This window comes from Musca vetustissima, unplaced genomic scaffold, assembly GCF_032173495.1.
Source record: "Musca vetustissima isolate MV318-11 ecotype Yass unplaced genomic scaffold, APGP_CSIRO_Mvet_v1 utg4332, whole genome shotgun sequence".
In the NCBI taxonomy this organism is placed as follows: Eukaryota; Metazoa; Arthropoda; class Insecta; order Diptera; family Muscidae; genus Musca; species Musca vetustissima.
In genome coordinates this window covers 365,488-381,269 of record NW_026882123.1, presented here as the reverse complement: position 1 = coordinate 381,269, position 15,782 = coordinate 365,488, and the positions used below count along the sequence as shown (strand labels likewise).

At 35.2% G+C, this 15,782-nt stretch overlaps 1 protein-coding gene across 1 annotated transcript in view; it reads right to left on the bottom strand.

Moving 5' to 3' along the window:
- Positions 1-712: 712 nt before the first annotated feature.
- The window catches only part of LOC133328334 (protein TIS11), a 65,747-nt gene continuing 50,677 nt past the window's right edge, over positions 713-15,782 (bottom strand). Inside the window, exons 2-3 of the mRNA XM_061536904.1 lie at positions 4,830-5,314; positions 713-1,577 (exon numbers count right to left, since the gene is read on the bottom strand). Of these exons, the coding sequence (XP_061392888.1) occupies positions 722-1,577; positions 4,830-5,314 (1,341 nt within the window). The 3' untranslated portion in view covers positions 713-721. The remainder of the gene's footprint in view (positions 1,578-4,829; positions 5,315-15,782) is intronic.

The window sequence follows — 15,782 nt, the reverse complement described above, 5'->3', positions numbered from 1 at the left end:
TTTTCATTTGTCTTGTAAAGGTCTAGTCAATGCAACGTCTCTGATGCTATTATTTATATGTCGTTATGCTGCGGCGTTGTGGCTAAGTTTTTTGCTGTCTTTTGGGTGTATAATTTTAAATAAAAAAATATTTGTATATAAATAACAATTTAAAAATATATGCATATCGTTATATATAGAGCAAGACATGTATAAAAAATATATATAAAAATAAAGAAGAAAGGGTCAGGAAAATGTATAGTAGTAAATATGTTAAATGGGTTTATGGATTCATTTTTGTTTTCAATGTAAATTATGCGCGAGTTTATGTAATTAATATGATATGCAAATAATTTATAAATATTTAATTTAAAAACATTTTTTGAATAACGATATTTTTGTGGAAGAAGGAAACAATTTTGTGCATATAGGACAAATAATTATATTGAGATTTTGTAATTTATGATGGGTGGGGGGAAGGATTTGTGTTCAGTTTCAGTTGTCTATTATTGCCTTTCAACGTAAGCGACGCTAGCCAACACATGCAGGGCTGTTGTTTTGCTGGTGTTGCTATTCTTGTTCGTATGCTTTGCATTTGTCTTACGTTGTTACGCTGGTATTGTTTTTTTAGTTATCAATTTAAACTATTACTACTACCACTAATAATAATTATGATTATAATAATGATAGACAGATCATATATGTATATATATATATATAAATATAGATATTGAAGAAGAATTTATAAAGCTATATGGGAGAATGTATCTGCTACAGAGCTAATGCGATTGAACACAGGTAAACGTGCCTCATCGGCTGCCACAGCACCATTCAACGATGACACAGAGTTAACTTTGGTTGGAGTTTTACTGGCACCACCGCCAACATTCCTAATAATTGCTATGGGAGAACTGGAGCTCTTCTGCAACAACTGCTTGCAGGGTGCTGCCGGTTGTCCACCACCATTGTTATTGGCCACCAAGGGTTTAATGTAAATGGGAGCCTGACCCAGCATTAGGGTGGGTGGTGGTGTATTCACTGGAGACATGGGTGCATTGGGACTCTCGGGTGGTGTATTTACATAACTGAAGGCCGTTTGGAAGACGGAATTAGATGGACTAATCTGTTCACCAAATGGAAAATTTGTCATGGAACTTGTGGGCGACAGAGACAATGATCCAGTAGGTGATTCGCGATCAGATCCAGTCGACATACTCAAGGGTGGACTCAGTGGTAGGGAATGATTGATATTGCCTCCAGTTCCATTGAGACTAGATTTGCCACTCAACGGATAATTGCTCAAATAATTGGAATGATTTTGTAGTTTAGTTTGTTGTTGAAATTGTTGCTGCTGCTGTTGTTGTTGTTGTTGCTGCTGCTGTTGCAGGGCACGGGCTTCATCAGCATTGTGTACAAAGTGACAGCGTGGTCCATATGGACAAAAGCCAACACTGTGGAAAGTACGACAATATTCCGTTTTGTATTTGGGATGTCTTTGCAAGTTGCGAAGTTCATGATAGCCATGGGCAAATTGGCACTTTTCACCATACTTGCATTCGCCTGCTTCTTCAAAGGGGCGACAAAGTTCAGTTTTGTACCTATTATAAAAAAAAGGAATAAGAAAAAATAAATAATTAATTACAGTATAACGTACTACATTATGATAAATGAAAAAAAGTTTTTCTGAATGCATGACTTTTCGTATGTTTTTGTTGGTTTGTAGTGAACACATTTCATTCACGTTTCATCATCAAATCTTATCACAATTTTTTTCCAATAATAACAATAATTATTTGCTGCATTTGACCTGATTATTTGTACTGATATCTTCCTCATCTAGCTGGTGAAATAAGGACAATAAGTTTCCAAAATGGAATGAACTGCACTGTTGGTAGCAAGGTTTATTAATAAAGTTAACCGGCTGGCAAATTCATGGCTTACAGCCTGTTTTTGTAAAATTCCAAACGAACGAATTCGAGCGACTTACGACCAAACACCTTGGTTTTGTAAAAAATGTCATTTATTTTTGTTTTGAATCCTTTATAAACATAAATAAAGGTTTGGTCTGCCAACTTTTTAATCGCGAAATAACAACCAGAACAGGATAAAATCTCAAAATATATTTCAATAAAACGTAATGATAGTAATGTGCACATACATATATTTTTGTTCGAATAAAAATATTTTTTGTTTATTTATTCTTCAAACAATAAATTTGACAGTCAATGAAGACTTCGAATTCGCCTCCTTTTTAACCTTATGAATAAACATTGGTTGGTAGCAAGGTATATTAAGAAGGTAACCGTCTCAAACCAGCTAATGGTAACATTCTATGTCATAACAATTTGTTGTTGGTTTTTTTCAAATCCATTTCCAAATAAGAATTGAAATAAATTTACAAATAACGAAAAACAACGGTTAAAAAATGGCATAGCGGTAGAGACTCTAGCGGTAGAGACTCTAACGAGATGAGACTTTTATAGGAAGTCAATGGAATCGAAAACAAGACTTTGGGATCAAAATAGATTTGGTCAGATGGGACCTTTTTATCTTCTCTGTATGTTACTGTTTTTTCAAATTTTATGTGAGGAGATAAAAACACTACGGAAAAATGGTCCAAATCTTGTTATCTCTTTATACACCCGATGGCACCAACATTCTTGCATTCTTCTGATGTAATCTTTAATACAAAAATCTGATATTTACACAAACATTTACAATTATTAAAATATTCAAAAAATAAACAAATAATTTTTATTTTTCAAAATTTTGATTGGTGGAAGTTAATTTGCTTCGAGTTTTTTACGTCAAGGCGAAATTATTATTATTCGCCTTGTTAGCAATTTTGACATATCATATTCCCAATTCGCCGATGCGGCTACCTTATATATCTACCTTGGTTGGTAGTATTTAATTACAATTGACAAATTATGAAATATATACAGTGTGTCATGTATCAGTTTACCCCAGGATTAGTATAAAATATTTTCAAATATAGAAGCTCGAGATAATAGTAGCGGATTTCATTAACCCAGTGGGTTTAAATTTTCAATTCCATTTTATATATGCCAAAGGGGACCAAACGGTCAAACACTAATAAATTGTACATTTTGAAGAAAACAGGAATTTATGTATGTCGGGAAAAAAACACGTCATTTGATTTGACTGAAGACTTGTCATTTCTAAAATAACCTTGCAATAGCCACAAACAAAAATATAAAGCTTTATCGTCACGATCTTCAGAGTTACCAGAAAAAATCCATCCCAATCCGTCCCCAAGTGCTTTCATCTTCAAAGGGAATTTTCTACACCCCCAGATCTGAGCTCGATTTTGTTGCATAGCATACGTCAAATGTGCTAAAAAATCATTCTCGTTTAATATATTTACTATTATAAATTCATAAAAAAGATATCCAAATTACTAATTTTTGCATAATTTTTTTTGAGGGCATAAACATTTTTCCTCTGAATGCTAACGGACGCGTTCATTGGTTGCAAACAGTGGAAAGCCCAATATTATTCATTAGGTAGCTGCTTTAAACTAACCGAGTGCCTATGATCTCAAAACGTTTGAGGATGTTGAGAAACTGTGAAGAGGTCACATGAACACATCTGCGGTGCTATAAGGCTTATTGTCTTTTAACATGATCTAGCATCCTTGGGAAAGTCTGCTCAAAAAGCTTTCAACAAAACTAGTAAGAAACATAGTACGTCTAAAGAGAACAATTCAATAGGTACAAAAGTAAAATCAAGAAGGCTATACGTAAGTATGAAGTTTGTCTTAGTGAATTAAGCGAAGATCCCAAATCTATAGGAAATATGAAGCGAATTGGTGGAACGTGGACAAACTCGAAAGATAGACTCTTGATCTTCTATCATTGACCCTCTTCCCTGGTTGTATGGATCAAAATGACGATGTGGAACATACACGTCTACATATGGTTCGATAAGATAAGCTACCCAAAACTGGTATGGACAATAAATAGGTTTCAACCCTACCAATTCCCTTGGGCCTGATGGTCATATTGCAACATGCATTTTTGGGACTTGTCCGCTTTTATCATACATACCTAGTAGGTATATGAAAAGAGGTAACTGTGATCTTCATCAAAAAACCGGGAAGCCGAGTCTCACGCTGCCTAAGAACTATGGACCGATTAGCATTTCTTCCTTCTGCTCAAGACACTAAAAAGGTTACTACACCTCGAAATTAGGAATTCCAGAAATTTTACACAAAGATATTAGCAAATCCAAACACGCCTACATCAAAGGCAAATCTGTGGATACTACCTAACTGTATGGTCTGTCTATATATACAGACGGGAAGGCCTTGGTGCAGGAATTATCTATAAATAACTCAGATAAACTGATGATCAGGATTCAGGATTTGATCACTCAATTCAAAATGGGGCATTATTGAAGCGTATTATTGCCGTCTATGCGAGGATGAGAAAGAACTGTAAACGTTTGAACATATACTCTGTAGATGTCCATCGCCAATTAGCAGAAGACATCGACTGTTTGGTAAATATGAAATTGATACTATGGTATTCTTTTCCGGAATAGGCCCCATGAAGATCTTTAGCTTTGAAATGAAATGTCATCGTTAAATTGATTAAAATTATATACTCTGCTAACTACTATCCCCGCTTTTTTTCTTTTCCATTTTTTAAGGTACCTAGGATGAGCACAGTGGACAATATTTCCAAGTGATATGGCCGCTAACAGCGGCTGTACATCCTTTAACCTAACATTGCTTCGGTGATACCTTTACGATCTGTACTACATCATTTCAACATAGTTTCCGAATATTATTAAATCTGTTTTATTATATGCATTTCATCACTTACCTTGATGCATTCACTTGTTGTTGTGGCAATGGTTCCGATTGTGTTCTTTCCAATTTCCGATGCAAATTAACATTGCCCATTGTCTCAATGAGAGTATTTACTAATGCGGCTACATTTGGATCCTGTTGTGACTGTTGTAGTTGTTGTTGCTGCTGTTGTTGCATTTGATTTAGATGATGTGCTGATGCTGCTGCTGTTGGCTTAATTTGCGGCTGTGGCGTAGATATGGTACGCGTCAAGGCTGCATGCAAACGATATGTCGGATGATTGAGCGCCTTTGTTTGTGCATTCGTTTGGCTAGCGGTGGGAATTGTATTGGTGGTATTATGTTGTAATTGCAATTGATCCATTTGGTCCATGTGATCCATGGAAGAGTTATTCGAACAGGTAATATCCATGATGTTGAGTTCGGTTATTGAGCTGCCGCCATTTATGTGTCCATTGGATAAATGATGATTCTGTAGTGGTTTATCGATGCTTTTGTTCTGTAAATAATATAACAACACACGCACACACACACAAAAAAAAAAAGAAACGGAATTTTATTAGTATACAAATTTTTAATTATGAAAATTATTTATTTATTTCACATTATTGCTTTTGATTTTATTTTAAATTACGAATTTCCTACATTCTGATTAGGTGGCATTGTGATTTTTTTGTAACAACCGTTTCTGGTTCATGGAATTCAACAACAACACTAAATTATTGATTGCCTGTAAAAATACGAGTAAATTATAGCACTTTATAAAATCGTATTCTATTTTTCTTTTTTTCGTTAAAAAACAAAAAGGAAAAAGAATTGAAATTAAATCGATATAACGGGGCACCACAAATTCGAATTTACAATTTCGACGGAACACACACACAAAAACGAAACGGACGACAGGCAGCACTTTGAAGGCGAGGGAAAAACAAGAGCTCCTAATAGCACAACAATCTCATAACAAATGAGCGAACTCACTGGTAGTTCAGTGAAGCCGGATCGCTACAATGCAAAGAAACCCAAACAACAACAACAAAACAACAGTAAAGCAGCAACCAAACATCGAACCAACAACATACAAAAAGAAGATGGCAAAAACCCAAATTCACGAAATCCTACATTTGTAACAACAACAACAACAATGATGTCAAACACTCCTCACCACTTCGCGATCACTCTCATTTGTTTTGTTAGCCGTTTGTTACTGTTTTTGTTGTAGTTGTTGTTGTCAATGATGATGATAATCCATCCACCACCATCCACAATCCAGCACAAAGAAACAAATAAACAAGACTGCTTCTTCTTCTTCTTCCTCTTTTCTCTTAGTCTCACAACAACAACAACAACGCCACCAACAACACAAATAAATAAATTACCTGTTGCCGTGCTCGACGCTCTATTCGTTGGTTATTGTTGAGTCGTTTGGTTGTTTGTTCGCTTGCTCGCTCGTTCGACTGTTTGGCTGGCTGGTCGGCGCATTGACTGACTGTCTGTCTGTCAAACCGACTTGTTTTGTCGATGCTGTAATAATGTTATGCAACATACCAATTATGTATAGAGCTCAAGTTCAAACCACCAATACATTCACCAAAAACAACAAAATCTACGTAAAAACCCGTCCATCAAACACAAAAAAACACGCACATCATTGTTTCGACGTCGAAGCGTTGCGCTGCGTCGCGCCGCTGCTGTCGTCAACATGTGATGGTCGTAAACATTACCCTACTCATGTTGCCTTGCCATACCGTTCGCGACCAACAAACCAACGAATTTTCAGTCAAGCCGATGACGATCGTCATTATTGTCCTATGAATTAACAACAACAGTACAACCCCCACCAATATCATTCTCTCTTCCTCCCTCTATATCACTCTCCGCGGTCTGTCTGTTCGTCTGTCTTTAACACCATCATCCATAAAAGGTTGAGAATGGAATCCATTTACAGTAGAGGAGCAAGAAATTTTAACCAATTTTATTTCTGCTGCTGCTGTTGTTGTTGTTGTTGCAAGACAACCTTTAGCTTTGAAGCTATAATGACGAGTTTGGTTCAAGTATTGCTTAAAGTAAATCCGGTAATGTTGGGAATTTTGCGTGTGCCTGAATAATATTGCGCGATTGTGTGAGTGTTGTTTTTCGTCATGATTTAAGCCAGAGCTGCTGTTAGCCACCCCAACATCCACACAAAGTTGGTCGGATCGCTGGATTGGTTGGTTTGTTGGTACACATCACACATAAAATTGAAAATATCACGACACAATTATTTCAAGTTTTGAGATGTTGACAAAGAAAAGAAATACATCGCCGCTATTGAGTGAATTATCTACCCACCTACTATTCAGAGATTCACACAAATAGGAACAATTAAAAATAATCAATAATTATGTATGAAGATATGTATACAAGTATGTACAACAGGAGTACTCGTATTTTTCTTAATAATTGATACTGATTCGGTGTCCGATGATTCTGTTATTTTTGAAAAATGTTGCCGTTTCATATTTCATTTTATTGCCAAAACATCACTCAAATATCCTATACCACTGACCAGGGGATTTCTAATAAAATTCCAAACTTCTGTGTTTCAAATATTAAAAAAATCGTAATATGTTTGTCAGATGTTTTCTTGGGAATCCTTATCTAAAAACATGTGTTTATACAAAGTCCTTCAATGGGGTGTCATGTAATAACACTCTATGGTTATCACGTGTTTTTTTCTCTATTTCGAGAGCCTTTGAAGATACGTACAAAATAAATAATTCACAACATATAGATATTATTCTTAAATGTTGTTATTTGAATAAGAAAATAAAAAAAAACTTTCATTTGTTAATTTTATTTTCATAAGAGCAATCTCTGTGTTTTATTTTTTGAAAAATACAAATTTTTTTATTTTCAAAATGACGTTTTATTTTCCCAATCACGTTGGCATCACTGTTTATCAGAACTACTCTCACTCTCTCTTTGTTCTAAGCCTCGCGTGCATGTTGTGTTTTCTAGGTAACCAGAATTGTTGGTATGAATGTATGTACATATATGAGTGTGCATGTGTGTTTGGCTATATGAAGAACGAATTAATGATTTGTTTTACTTTTAGTTTTTCTTTTCTTCTGTTTTCTAAACATAGAACATTGCTATGAAAGATAACATATAAGAACAAACAACAAAATTTGTGAAATGAGATTTTCCCTTTCATTTAGGGGAAAATGAAAACTAGTTTTACGACCATTTCCATAATTAATGTTTACTTGAAAAAAATGAAGAAAAAAAAAACGACGATAAGACGCGGCGTGTTTTTAGAGCCACTGCACAATGGGAAGATTTTTAAATAAATTTACAATGTACAGATAAGAGAAATATTATCATATAATCTTATCAGGAGTGTTGTGTTGTCGACGACACGAAATATATATTTTTCGATTGTATTCTAAAATGCACGGTGTTACTATGGCTCAAAATGACCAGAGTCGGAAGTGGCTTTATGAGAGAGCCTACATATCTGGCTCTGGCATGAACTTCGCTCGAAAATTAGCAAATTGGGTGACCTAGGAAAATCGAAAATCGCATATTTTCCATCAAAAGCCAAGCTGGAAAATAGGAAAGATCTTCACCGATTCAATTTATCCTAGTTAATACAATGTAGGTCCAAAATAACGTGTTAAAATGAAAAATAAAAACACTGTATGGAAAAACGCTTTTAAAGTTTGAAAAGCACTGGCTTGAGAAATGGTAGGAAATAAAATAATAAAATATATTTTTGAAGCGGAGAAGGGTGTTCTTCTCAGTTTCTTATGGAAATTTTCTTTGACATAATAGCACAGGTCAATGTTGAGACCTTCCACTAATCCTGAAGCGTCAATAGACTGACTTCGTCTCAATACATATTTTTTAATTTCTGATGCCATAAAAAATACAAGTTTTGCACAATTTAAACTAGAAAATAACAATTAAATAGGAAGAAAAAAATGTCTATACATTTTTTAGATGCTATTCGAAAAAGTTTTGATGTTATCTGAAAGAACTGACTTAACATTCGATAATTTCTATTCTAACTGAAAATAGTTCACTTGTAATTTTGAAAATTACATTTGTAAATATTCACTCATCTCAAAATAATAAAGGTAGTCTCATTTCAAAAATCCAAATACAACTATGCAATGCCATGCATTCAAAAAAATAAATAAAAAATAAATGTTGTTGTTGTCATTGTAAAATATAGAATTGTTTATAAAATTCAAACAATAAACAATTCGAATTGAAATATAGTAAAATCTCGATAATCCGGACGATGCTAATCCTAATTATCCCAAAATCTGGACTACTTTTCACAACCCACTGCGTATTCTATAATCTAGATTGTTTGACTCTAAAGTCCGTGAAGATACATTATTTCTTATGATTTTTTTATTAAAATCGTAGCAAATTTTAATGAAAACGGTACCTGTTATATTTAAAATTCATATTTTTGCAATGATCTATTATATTTTTAATAAAAAATGAAACTATTTATGTATGGTCTGTTCCCGTACAGCAGATTTTACTATTTTCTTCGATATCATAAAGGAAAATTTCTTTATCGCAGTAAAAAGTTGTAGATTCTTGCCGAACGGTAACAGACCAATAACCTAGAGGATTAAAAATTTGAACTAATCCGCATTGGGTTCTGCAATCTATTGTCCACAAATCATAACACGATGCTTTTTCAGAACTACTTGAGCCAATATAAATGGGGGTTATCAACAATTGGATCAGCACTTAAATGAGAATAAAGAGAAGTTCTGAGAATACCTCAGAAGAAAACACTGCTGAATGAATAATATCGAGGTTATGTGTCTAATCAGAGTCGCTGGGTTCATATTAGAACCACCCAAACGATGCCAACATTTTTGATAGATTTTTTTGTACAGATAAAGATTTTACTTCAGATTTCGGTATAATTAACTATATAAATGTTTCATATGGTAAACAAATCCAATTATATTTTGAATGATTTTTAATTTGGGAGAGAAAATATTGCCTAAAAATTATCCTTTCAGGTATGATCAAGGATTTGGTTAAGCATTCTCTGAAGGAGTAATAAAACCTAGTCAGTTCTAACTCAGCAATAATTCTTCTTCAAAGCTGTATTGAATTTAAATTATTTAACAATAAATAATTTGTCGTTGTTGGGTTCTCTCCTTCCAAAGAGAACAAAATCTGCATAAAAAGTTTTTTTTTTTATTATCCATAAACTAAAATAAGAGAGAAACCGGTTGTTTCTGTTTATAGAGTTCCGGTTTTGTCATCATCACTAATTACAGATTCACATTTAAACGGTTCGCGTGGTTGTGTGTTAGACGGCGATAACAAGACAAGGAAGGGTATTTTTTACAACAAAATCTATTTTTTTGTTTCCTAGGTACTGGCTGACAACAGTCCACATGAAAATCATCAATCATACGGTCGATTGGCGGTGTTAATTGGAAAAATATTAATTTTTAATGTACACATGGTGTAGCTGGCTGGCTGGTTGGCTATGGCCAAGTAGTAATAAGGCGTCGTATCATGGCTACCTATGACATGGTTATTTCCAAAAATCAATAAAGAATGCCAGGTAGAATAAAGAATAGACCAGGCAGAGAACCGTTTTGTAGGCTCTTTTTAATACAAATTTCTCTCAAAGAGAGGAGGCGTGCTGGAGTTTGCTTGATGCGGGAATAGTTACTGCTGTCGTGTTCAGGTCTCTCATGCTCTTCACATGGCATTTAAATTCTCTTCTCATCTAGTATTTGTTGTCTGACTGACAATAAAAACCAAATAAATTAAAAAAAATTGAGCAAAAACACGCACTCACACAACAATGGAAAAAACTTGTTGAATGGATGATGTATGGAGGAATGGAATAGTGGTTATGATGGTGGTGTTCGTCTGTCTGTCGCCTCTCTGCTTGGTTCAAATGCATGAAATTCGCGTAATTGCTTAACATAGCCAAATACCATAACACCACACCGCAGCGCACACCAACCAACCAGCTCAACACACACAAGATAAGGAGGTGATGGAGAAGAAAAACAAAGCCCGACCCCGTCGTCGTCAGTCCTCCCCACCAAATAGCCAGCCATTGTGGTTGTGCTCTGTGTTGTTGCCCAACAAAATAGTTGAACAAGAAACCATCGAATTGGAGAGGCACGAGGAATTAACTAAAAGAGCTAACTCAGCACAATGGAGTTTGCGACGGATTCATATATCGTTGGCTTAAACAAAAACATGCTGATCAAGGCTGGTTACATACATACATACATGCACACATATATAAAAATGCTGCGAAGAGAAGGAATCGCGTTGTCTTTGGTTGTAGAGCTTGAGAATTTGTTGTCATTGTATTGGCGGTCTCAGCAGCCGATGCTGCTGTGAGCCACCTTTTTCATGCATACTCATGACTGCTAGGGGTACCCACATCTCTACTATACAAAGAGACAAACGGACAGACGGACAGACATATTCACATTCATGTCAATCGAGATAATTCGCTTGCGCTGCCGTTTAAAACTTTTATTTGATCTATTCGCCGTCACTTGAACCGCCACCACCAACACCAAACCAGTTATCGACATTAGCTGGCTTTTGCTGCTGCCGTTGTTGTATTGCAGCAGCAGTTGTTGTTGTTGTAGTTGCTGCTGCCTTGTGCCATTAGTTGTTGCGTCAGTTGAAAACAAAAATTACGTTACGTTATTGTGGTGATTGCGAATAATCGAGATTTAAAGATTTTTAAAAACAAAAACAAACAAATACACCAAGACAACATCTAAGAGCTGGTTTCGGATTGCTGGTGGTTGGTGCTCTGTGCAGCAGCAGGTTTGTGTTTTGGCTTTTGTTTTCGTTTTGTTGTTTTTGAATTGTGGCTGGCTCATTTAGTTCCTGTTCCACTTAACGAAACGCAAGCTTAAAACATCGGCAACGATATTCGGCGATGCTGCTCCCACCAGGATGAATATCAACACTCACACACACACACACACACACATGTAAATGATAACAATTTGTGGACTCGTATAGCATATGGACACATGTTTTGTAAAAATAAATCTGACTCAACAGCAATTGCCGCCATCCCCACCACTGGTTGCTTGTTGTTGTTGTTGGTACCATCACCACCACCAGTCGCGCTCTACATATGCTCGCCGTTCAGACAGACATACGTGTTAAACGCCAACCGTGGCAATTGCAATAACAACAGCAACAACAAAAATCAATGCACCACAAGCTTAAAGCTACAACAACTTCTAACTTTTGCTCTCTTTTTCAAGCAGTCTTTGACTTTGTCAGGAAGAAATAATTTTTCACTGGGGTGTTTATGTCATGCTGGAAAATAGTTTTTTCCTCTTCTTCTTTATTTTGGCTTTAATCGCCTATTTGAGCTCGAAGTGGTGGCAATGTTTGCTGGTGTTAATAACATGTTTAGACGGCGGTCTGACTGACACCAATAGAAAGGAAAAGCATTTTCTTCACATGACATGGGGTATGTAATGAAAATTGTTGGCATTTGTAATTTGTAATGTATTTGGTATTTGAGAATAACGAGAAGCGAGGAGCATAATCGCTAAAGGTGAATTTGTTTCAAAGGAAATATGTCAATTGTCGAAGGGAAAAAATATGGACCCCATTTATAATTCTAATAATCAAGTTTTTATTATCGGGGAAATATGACAATCAAAGAAGGAAAAATAAATAAAGTTACGGTGCAGAGCCTAAATAACTCAGTACCGGTGGATGTCGTTGATCTGCCCACGAGTCACGCACGCCCCGTTGTCATCCCGCGATCGTGAGCAACAATCTCCTACAGATGTGGGTGTCTTGGTATTTGTAGTCGAAGGTACAGCTACAAACACCAGCCAGCCTTCGGGCAACACCAACTCGGAGTTGAGGAACCACGGGAAGAGCAATCTCGATCCAGCCTTCAGAGACAGGAGGGAACTCAACTTCGAACTCTGAGTCTGATCATGATAATCAGACTAACATAACCGCCTTGGAGAGCTGAAAGAGAGAAGAGGCTGACAAGATAATAGAGGATGTGAGTAAGGATATCGCCATACTCACAACCAGGAAGAAGCAGTTGTCTGGGGTACAAGGCGGATGTTGGCCAGAATGAACCGGATGAACAAAAAGGGCGAGATGCAGACAGAGGCTCAAAAGGATAAGCCTGACCTTCCCTCCACTTCTGCGGAAGTGGCGAAGAGGATAAGGTCTCCGGATGAGCAGGCGACTGTCAAATCTGCCAAAAAGAAAAAGAGCTTCCCGTCAACCGATAGTAAGAGAAAGCTGAGTCAAACCAACGTCAAAGGGGGGGACTCTATTGAACTGGATAGCTGCGCTTTCAAAGGGGACTATCTAATGCTGGAATTTGAAACTCCAAATAGCATAGAAGCCCTGAGGAAGATAGTGGCAAGTATTGGACCCATAGATGGAAAAAAGACATTCCTCTTTGCCAGAGGTTGGGGCAGCGATTTCGATGCTGGAGAATAATTCGACAAAAAATAGAGAAACAGATATTTTGAAACCAGAATTTCTAATATTTATTTATAATTTTTTTTCATTTATTATTAAAATTGTTAATTTTACAAATCCCAATTTTTGTAAATCCCCGTAAATACACCTCTATTTGATTGTTGTTCGTCTTTAGAAATGTTTTAATTATTTAATTCAAAATGGCATTACAACAAAATTACTCCCTTCCTTTGAGTAGTTCCATTGGTTGTTTTAGTTTATTTTGAAATAAATTTTAAAAAGTTGTCCCCCTGCTGTTGCTGTGTTTATTGCAATAAATAAATTTATTACTGAAGAATTGATTGATAACTTGAAAGGGGGGTTTCTTGTTTTTTTGCAATCTATTAATAATTTCACTAAATTGCATACAAGGAGAGAACGAGGAGAGTGAGAAAGAGAGCTAGACAGTGAAAATAATCGACTGGTGATTTCTAGATTTTGTTTTTTTTTTTAGAATGAAAAGATAGCAGAGAATTATTGTCCCCAGAGTTCTACTTTAAATCTTTTGTTGCTGTTGTTTTTTTATCATTTTACGCAATCTTGTTTAGAAATAAATATGTTTGTTGGTTGTTTATTGCTGTTGTTTTACTTAATTTTTTTTAGTTCGCTATCCGTGCTGAATTTATTGGCAAATAATAAAATACAATCAACAAGTGGTTGGGCTTGGGGTTGGTTGTTGCTGTTAAACTTGTTTTTGTTTTCGATATCATGACTGGCCCGATTGACTGACTGAATTACTGGTTGGTTAGGCCAACCGGCGCTGGTGTATTCTAATTACCAGTTGCCGTGTTTTTTTATTGACTTCACTGAAATCGTCTAAATAACTTGGAGTTAGAAAAAAGAAAAAAGAAAAAAAACGAGGAAGGATAACAAAGAACTAATTAGAAATGAGATAAATAAAATGTAGAAATTATTGCCAAATCAATGAAACTTGTTGTTAGAGAGTGAGGAGAGGAAATTATTCTCTCATATTAATAGATTGACTAATAGTGATCAAATGTGACCACTGACTACTAATAGTGACCACAAATGTAGGTTTAACATAACACCTATGGAACGAATTAAAATCAATATTGGTTTAAGTTTTGAAATCGTTGTGAATAATAAATATTTTTATTTAAATTATTGAAAATTCATTAAATAATTAGCACTAAACTCTAATTTTGAAAGTAAAATCCCATTAATGTCTTAACCCCCTCATTTCTCGATTTTAAATTTTCATGATTTTCCATGGGTTGATAAATGAATACCAATGCTTGTTAAGGCTTGTAACTTTGAACATTTACCTATATTTGAAGATTTTAAAGAGAAGAAAAATAATTTACAACATTTTGTTGTTGTTTTTTGTGATTAAAGAAGGGTCCTTTTTATGGCGGGTATTATAACTCCTCACTGGATTATCAGAATCCGAAAATTCCAACGGCATGAGAAAGAGTACATGTCTGTCTCTCAAGGATTATTGACTTCGCACAACAATTAACAAAACGGCGGACCGTCGAAATTTGATATTTTTTTCAAGCCGTGAATGGGGGTTTCAAATTTTGAAACTAAATCACATGGATGCCTTAAATTTTCGGAGAGAACGATCCTATGCAATCCACATATTTCTTGCTTTATGAAGTATATTATAATGTACACAGTTTGGATCAAAACGGGGTATTGTAGGATTTTTTTATTATAACTATTTTCAGAGATGCGTTCAAAAGAAGCCAACAATTTACATTACAATTGTCTTTCTTTTGGAGGAAATTTTTTGGATTTAGATTATTTTGTTTTTAGTTCTCCCCGAAAAAATTTATATATATATATATATTTTTAATAGAAACTATATTACTGCACAGAGGAAAATGTTAATGAATATTTTTATAATTTCATTCATAGTTTATTTTTTCCATATTGTACTCGTAAATCGCTTAGAATTTAATTACAAATTCTTATATTTTCCAAAAAAAATGTAAACTATTCATTAATATCAATAAAATTTTCCTCCTTTAATCTACTTTACCACTAAAAGCGCTCATATTTTCCTTTCTCTCTCTCTTTTTGACAAAACAAATGTATTCCTCGGAAGAGAAAAGAAAATAACACCACCACTCAGTGGTTTGTTTTGGTATCTTCCTCCGACTCTCCCCTCACTTCGAAGTTGTTCGTTTTGCAACCGTTTGAGAGTCTAAACACAACCAGAGTCAGGAGTCAGCGGCATACTTTTTATTCGGCGTGGAAACCAAACGAAAGAGATAGCGGCACAAAATGCAATGTTCTTCCGAATTTTTTCTTTTTGGTTTTGCTTTTGTAATCAGGAGATTTCAAGTTATACAAATTGTCGTATTTTTTATTTCCTCGCTCGATTTTTCTTCCATTTAATAATAAAATGGAAGAAAATCGATCGAGATAATGGGATTTCCCGTTGCCAATATGAAACACACGATAAAATACTGTGTGTAGAC